This window comes from Apium graveolens, chromosome 5 (assembly GCF_009905375.1).
Source record: "Apium graveolens cultivar Ventura chromosome 5, ASM990537v1, whole genome shotgun sequence".
Classification (NCBI taxonomy): Eukaryota; Viridiplantae; Streptophyta; class Magnoliopsida; order Apiales; family Apiaceae; genus Apium; species Apium graveolens.
The window spans coordinates 70,877,626-70,885,889 of NC_133651.1; the positions used below are offsets into that span (position 1 = coordinate 70,877,626).

At 38.1% G+C, this 8,264-nt stretch overlaps 1 protein-coding gene across 1 annotated transcript; it reads right to left on the minus strand.

Moving 5' to 3' along the window:
* Window positions 1-6,161: 6,161 nt before the first annotated feature.
* LOC141660166 (putative disease resistance protein RGA3) lies at window positions 6,162-7,230 on the minus strand. Its single transcript, XM_074467127.1, has 2 exons — window positions 7,150-7,230; window positions 6,162-6,449 (listed from the first exon to the last, which is right to left on the minus strand). The coding sequence occupies exons 1-2, from the start codon at window positions 7,228-7,230 to the stop codon at window positions 6,162-6,164; spliced, it is 369 nt and encodes a 122-aa protein (XP_074323228.1).
* Between the last annotated feature and the right edge of the window lie 1,034 nt (window positions 7,231-8,264).

Genomic DNA, 8,264 nt, shown 5'->3' on the forward strand with positions numbered 1-8,264 from the left:
AGTATCAGAAGAAGGCTTCATTTTACTACAACCTAAGGGTTAAAGAAAGGTTTTTCAAACAAGGTGATCTAGTCTTGAGGAAGATAGAAGCATCTGGTGTAGGACAGAAAGGGAAGCTTGCCCCGAATTGGGAAGGGCCGTACAGAGTCAAGAGTGTTCAAGGTAGAGGAACCTACAAGTTATAGACTATGGATGGTTTTGAAGTCCCGAGAACTTGGCATGCACAAAACCTGAAAGTTTACTATGTGTAGGGCAATTGGATACGATTCTCACTTGTCAAGATGACGAGTAGGTTGAAAAGCACCTTGAAGCTTTGCTTGCTTAGAATTTATATGTTCTAGTTTTATTTTGAAGTTTATTAAGACTTGTGTAAGGGACGAATCCCAGACAATTTATGAAAATTCATGAGGTTTTCGAAGTATGTTTAAATGTCTATGGCCTGACAAGTAAAACCAAATGCATGAATGAAGGCATAAAATGTGATAAATAAAATAGATTGGATAAATATTACAAGAGTTCGATAAATAAAGTCTCGAAAATAAGATAAAGAAAACAAGCCACACAGGGCTGTAAAAGCTCTAAGGAGCTGAGGTGCCCTCGGCATCCATATCATCGTCCCCTCCGCTCTCGTTGGATGTCTCTGTCGTCTCAGAGGAGGAGGAAGAGCTATCGTCCTCAGCAGGTCTGAAAGAAGACTCGGGAGGAGGAAGGAGCGGATCCTGAGGAACATGATCCGAGACAACTACTCGGGTACGAAAACACTGTAGCAAAGCCTCGTCATCAGGGCAGACATAATCCGCCGGGTTAATATCAGGACAAGCCTCGTTCACGGTCCCAAGGGCCGTGTCCCAACCAGTCCTAAAAAACCCGGGAAAGACTGAGTCATCCCTAATCCTCATAGACTGGGCAAACTCCTCCGAGTCCAGGTAGTTATCTATAGCTTTGTCCTTCTCCGCCCGAAGTACCACCAGCTCGGCGTTAGACTCCACGGGTTCCTCCTCCTTGCGTTTGAACTTTTTCTCCAGAGTAGCATACTTCTTCTGTTGCCTCCTGAGGGCATTATCGGCTTTATCGGAAGCCCGCTTCCATGACTCGGCTTGCCTCACAGCGCCTTGAAAATAGGCGTTAGACTGAAACAAAGCAATCAACAAAATATAAGGCAAGAGAATGCTACAAGAAAGAAAGATAAGTTCAAAAGAAGAAGAGGCATACCGAAGTCAGAGACTGAGCTCCCATGAGCTTAATCCTCTCAAGGTCAGGAGTGGCCACCACGTCAGTAAAATCCTTGGGAGTCACGCTATGGTAGGACCAATCCCAAGCATGCTTCGTGGAACCAACCATGGTATCCCCTCGACGGAATCCCCAGAGAGGCTGAAAAGCGCCTGTAGCAGCAGCAGGGGCAGCAGCAGTGATAGGAGCACTATGGCCCTCAGCCCCTTCAGTTGAAGCCTCCCCCATAGGCTCCTTGTGTTTTCTCAAGAAGATAGGCTCCGTGACCTTCCCGCGGGTGTTCAGGCCTGCAAGGCGAGCTTTTTTCATCCGAGCAGTCTCTTCAACAGGAGGAACATTGTCCTCGGTAATCTCCTTAGCAGCTGCAAAACAAAGCAAAAAACAAAATAAGTGATGTTAATAATGCATGAAATGAAATAAAGTTGAGGAGGGAAGAGAAATACCCTGTTGAGAAACAGAGGATAGTCCCACGTGAATGAGGGAGAACTCCTCTAAGAGAGTCCAGCTGGTAGTAGTGTCGTCGTCCTGAGTAAGCCCATTATAAATAATAGTTTCCTCGGGAGTTAAGTGAATGGATTTGAGGCTACCATCACTGACCTTCCCGAAGGAAGATTGGAAGAGTGTGCCCCAGTCATCATTCTCCCAATATAACCCAACGAAACTATTCCTCCAATTTTGGTTATTATCAGGAATGGAGGCGTTGTTAAAGATATGTTTACTTTTGGGCCTTTGCTTAACATAGACCCAACCATAAATACTGGAAGAGCTATTATAGCACTGAAAGACCTTCCTAAAAATATCTACAGAAAGGGGAAAGTCCTCCCTAAGACAGCAGACCATAAAACATAAAATGTTCCTCCAAGCGTTTGGAGGAAGCTTACACGGGTTGATTTGTAAATCAGCTAAAAGATGAGGAATAAAAGGGTGGAAGGGAAACCTAAGCCCAGCATTAAGGGCATCAGTATAAATAAAGAGAGTGTCGGGTCTCCAGTGGCAAGTACGGTCACCACCAAAGACTGGAACTAATCTAAGAGGAGGAAGGACATTATAACGTGCATTTAGTTTATCGAAATCTATGTTGTGCCAAGTATTAAATGATTAAAAGAATCGAGATGTACAGTAGAGGGATATTCATCCCCCCTAATGTTAATCATATCGATTAAAGAAATATACGAAGAACGGATCTCGATATCCTTACCTCGTTTTGAAGCAAAGGCTATCTTGGTTGCCCTCTCGGAACTCTTGTCAGCCATTAGAAAAGCTGGAAAAGCCTGAAAACTTTGAAAGGAAGAAGGCTGGAAGCTAAGGGAGGAAAGTTGAGAGAGGAGAAAGTTGAAGAATTTTTAGAGATGTATGAAATGAGGAGTGAAGAGTGTGAGTGAGAACACTTCCCCCCACCTTTATATAGGAGGAAAGAGGGGGAAATGGGCCTAGAAAAGCCCATTTGGGCCCAAGTTCAGGAATCTTCTGGAATGATCTACAAAATGTTGGAAGAATTTAGAAGACTTTCTGGAAAAATCCAGAAAGTTTTGGGAAAATTCCTCAAAATTCCAGAAACTTCTTAACTTAGAGAATAAAAGCCCAGTTCAGAAAAACCAAGGCCCAAAAACAAAAAAGCCCTGTATGAGGCCCACTTGATTTTTAGGAAAAAAGGGTGAAAAGAAACCCAGCTAAAAAATGGGCCTAAGTACGAACCCAAAATGTTGGCCCATATTGAAATCCCAGAACTTGGGGCCCATTTAGTTGAAAAACAAGACCCAGATTTAAGAAAATCCAGGCCCAAATCAAGGACCCAAAAGAGTCCAGCCCAGACGTATGGCCCAAAGTAAATATATGCATTCACAAAAATTAACATGTTCTTGACCCAATTCGATCAAGGCACAAGCTATATTTCTCCTCGAATGAGTTGTGGACGAAAGGGCGTCGACCAAGACTGGGAGAAAGATTAATTTGGTCAAAATATTAATTCCTGACCGAAAGGGTCAGGATTCTGATCGAGAACACAATACCTGAAAACCTGGTCGACTAGAAACCAAGGGAAAATCCTGGTCGAACGAGCCCTGCCCGAATTTTCATCGACGTGGGCAACAAAAGATGGTTAATTCGGTCGAAAAACAGGAATCCTGACCGAAAGGGAAAAAAATCCTGCTCGAAAAATAAAAAAAAAGGGGAGAAATCCTGGCCGAAATTCGACCAGGATTCTTGCTTGAATGGAGTCTCCTCGAAATGCTGTCGACCAGGACACAAGGACGGATAATTCGACCAGGATCCTGGTCGAATGGGATTCCTGGTCGAAATTTAAAAAAAAAAACAAAAAAGGGGAAAAGAAAAGGAAAAAGGAAAAAGGGGGAAGAAAAAGAAGGAAAAATTCCTGGAAAATTACAGAAAAATAAGGAAATTCCTTAAAATATTTTCTGAAAAATATTTTTCAGAAATAAGGAGTAAATCCAGGAAATTAAGGATAAATCCCAGAAATTTAGGGAAGAATCTAGAAAATTAAGGAAAATCCCATAAATTAAGGGAAAAATCCAGGAAATTAAGGAAAAATCCCAGAATAAAGGGAAAAATTCCTGGAAATTAAGGAAAAATCCTAGAATCAAGGGAAAAATCCCTGAAAATTAAGATAATTCCTGAATAAAAGGAATAAAAGCAAATCGTGGTAAACGTGTAGGTCGCTCCACACTTTACGCAAAAACGAAACCCTGTAAGGGAACGAATGGACTTAACTTCTGCGAAACCTAGCCAATATTTCCCAAAAGTTGGGGGGCAAATGATAGGGATAAATAAATCCTGATATTAAATTAATTATACAAGATTGGACTGTGAAGCCCAATAAGATGATGTATGACATTCAGACCAGAAAGGTTAACATGTTGATCAGGCCTGATGGACCATATCAGGCCTGATGGAACAAAGAAGGCCCAAAAACCCTGATTATTTATTAATTTCGTAATTAATAAATAAGGGAGAAAAATAGCTATTAAGATAAGTCCTAGTGGGGATATAAATCCTTGTAGATTGGCCTCCAAGGAACCTCATGGGATAAGAAATCAGCTTCCTATTCCCAAGGACTCCTAAGTCTATCCTAATTCAAAGGCTTGACCACCAAGTCTCCTATACCAAGTCCAATTCAAGGACTCCCACATCTATATAAGGGGCCTTACCCCACAAATCAGAACTACGTTTTTTGACTTGATCCTTGGCAATCAGCAATGTACGTAGGCATCTTGTTAAGGCAGACTGAGTCACGAAATACAAGAGCAGTCAAAATCGAGCCTTGAAGCTCACGTTCCTTAGTACTAAATAATATAATTATATATATTAGTTTTTAATCCATAAAAATGATGATGATGATGATGATGATGATGATGATGATGATGATGATGATGTAGGTGAACCCTCTTCTCCTCCATCACTGATACTATAAAGCTTTAGAGAGGTGAGTGAGCTTACATTTATGCTCACAGATTCCAGTATCATGCTGCTCTCAATATCCCTGATTTCCAACTTCTTCAAGCATGGAAAACTACAATTCGGGATCTTTCTCAATATTGGGCATTCTTCGATTTTCAAACTCTCAAGTTTGGGAAATACCCTTTGCCCAACACCCCCTGTACTCATAACTGTCTCCACCCATTCTTCTAGCTTTGGTAATTCCGATAAAGAGAGTTGTGTCAATGATGGATACAGTGTGGTTGTAACTTCTTTTGAGACATCACTATCTACTACAACTCCATATAGATTGTTCCCCATAACCTTGACATTTTCCACCCCCCTTATAAACAGTATCTTCAGTTTGGGAAGATGACCCAGTGCTGGAAATACTTTACACATCTTACAATTTTCCATGGTGATTTTGACCAAGTTGGTCATCATTTTGATCCATGATGCAAACTTCTTCCCATAAAGCCATTAATAGTCAATTCTTTTAAATTTGGATGAGCTTCCAATCCTTCTATCATATCCTCATTATTGTATTCTCTGTCTTTCCTTCTATCTCCATTGCTCCTTCACTCCAATCGTAAACGCTGAATATCGGACTTCTCGCAAAGCTTCGCTTTACTTGCTTCTTCAATATTTTCCACCTCATTAAGGTCATAGAGTTTAAGCTCACCTCTAAGATTTTTCAACACTCCCAGTTGCCCAATTAGACAGTTTTTGTCTCTACTCACAACAAAATGAGGCAGCGTTTGCAAACAAGTTAGCCTCTCTATTCCAATAAAGATATATCTTGTATGTTTATTTTCAATAACAAGATGTCTCCAGTTTATCAGATTGTAAATATTTTCTGGAAGCATGTGACGACATGAGATTCTTATAGAGTTTGCAAGTTGTAGAGTCTCGTAATGGAGATTGGCAATTTATAACTAATATCATCATATTGATAACTAGAGATATCTAGATGCTTAAGAAATTTCAAGTTCTCTATCGAACTATGAAGCTCATTACAATATGAATTTAAAACTAGAACTCTCAAGTGCTTGAATTTAGGTAACACAATATTAAATATACTGGCCTTTGCATATAATGCTTGTACACTATCAAAGGGCACCTTTAAAAGTTTCGGCTTTAGATTTGCAAACCCTTCTGGCCTTACAAATAGAGCCTTTGAAACCTTGTTAATATCAAGACTTGTCGTAACAGTAGCAGAGTAATTACTTGATACATCAAGTGCAAGATCATGCACAAGGTCATGCATCTTGCATCTGTAAATGTTGTTGTATCCATCCATTTCTTGTCTTGTAATAAGAATTCCTCAACAAAATGTCAAAGTACTCGTTTCCGATGTCTTCCATCAAAGCACTGCCATCTCTCGAAAGAAATCCCAAGGCCATCCATATTTCTATTATTTTATCTTAATGATGACCTTCTAGTTTCCATATTTCATTATTTTGGATCCACAACCACTCTTGTTCTGTCTTCTTTGAGTACTATAAACCCCCTAGTGCTTTTATTGCCAAAGGTAGGCCACCACATCTTTTCACCGTTCTTCTCCCTAGGGCTGCAAATGCCTCTGTCTCTAAAACTCCTCCATCCGTAAATGCTCTATACTTGAACAATTCCCAGCTATCTTCCTTTGATAGTTTTTGCACCTGATAAGGATCAGAACATCGCATGGCATCAACAACTTCCTGCCTACGAGTGGTGACTAAAATATCGGTGCCTTTTGCACCACCAACTGCAAGCAAAGAATTCCTCAACTTTTCCCACTCTGGTTTCTCATTTCAAACATCATCTAGTACAAACAAAAACTTTTTTTCCTTTATAGTTTCTTGAAGACTTTTAATTAGTCCTTCTGCATTTTCCAAGCCAGATAACCTTTAAGTGAGGGATACTACCATCTCATTTAAAATCTTGATAAAATCAAAATCATTTGATACAGTAACCCACATCCTCTCGAAGAATATATTGACTACAACATCTTTACTGTAAACCATATGAGTAAGAGTTGTCTTTCCTTAACCTCTCATCCCTGGTATTGCATTTACCCGTAAACCCTAATCATTTTTGTTGCAAAGCATATTGACTAAAAAAGATAGATCGTCATCTCTTCCAACTATTAGTGACTCGTCTTACGCGGGGGGGAGGGGGTTATGGCATATCCGTCTATGTTGCACAATATATGTTAAATGCTCTACTGGCCTAAGACCGATATCGGTTGCCCATTTACAAATCTTGTCGAAGGAAATATTGATGTACTTGATCTTACGTGCAACTTTGAAACAATAAATTAAGGTATTTTTAGAAGGAATGAAAAAGTTCTTACTCAAGTTCATCCATAAAAGCTTCAGCTATACGAGCTATATCTTCAAGTTTGTTGAACCACATATTGGCAGTAGACAGGATTAAGTTGTTGGAATGAGCATCGTTCAAAAGAGCACCAGTTAGTGTCTCCAAATCTTATTGAAGTTTCCAAACCTGAATCACTTTATTCGTCGCAAGTGAAACAAGCTGGCGAATTAGTCTAGCAGCAAGGTTAGATGCAATTGCTTCGGCCATATTCTATTATCTTGAAGGAAATGTGTATGTGGAGATGATGGTTGCAAGGAGCAGCCCTTGAGATGCAGTATTTAGCAAAAAGTCACGATGTTACGTGGGTGGGGCCTTTTCTTGACTGGATAATGCCAACTACAATTTTTAAACTCTAAATATAATCAAAGCCAACTGACATTTAAAAACCTTGATTTTGAATGTGGCATAGGCTCTATGGTATTAAAATTATAAAATGTTTTTTTATTTTAAACTTTTATAATGAAAAATATTTCATTCTTGTATGATATTAAATTTTATTTTAATATTTGATTATTACTATTATTAATTAAATGTATTATTTTAAATATAAAATTAATACTAACAAGTAATGTAATTCTAATTAAACTTTAAATATATATTAAAAATAGTAAACACATTCATTTCTATTTTTATAATGAAAACATTAATAAAACATTACATTCAAATAAGAAAAGTACACATATTAATTAAATATTAAAACATTGTTAATTAATACTAACTCTCAGAATTAGTATATTTTTCCCATAAATGCTTAATTAGTGCATTTTCAAGCGCAATATAAACATTCTTATTTTTAGTTTAAGAAATGCAAGCAATTTTAATTTAGTTACATTTTAGTATTTTATTAATATAAAATTATAAATAAATAATAATGAATTCAAATATTAGTTAATTATATTTATAAATATCCAAAACCAAAATTATATGTAATAAACTAATTAAGAAAAGTTAAAAATTATTATTTTAATCTTTGTTAAAATTTGGACCGATAAATTGTGTCGGTTGAAATTTAGCCCCGCATTATTCATTGATCCATATTTAAACCGAGATTTAGGCCATTGTTAAGTGAATTTGAACCGAAATCTATCCAAATTTGTACATTTAGGCTGTTGCTCTTGGACTACTACTTAAAAAAGCGAGATTAGCACTGCAAAGGGGCAAATTCCTTAAGAAGCAAAAACATTTACAGAATACAATACTGGCACAAGAAACATAATAACACGTCACTGAAAAATTAATCT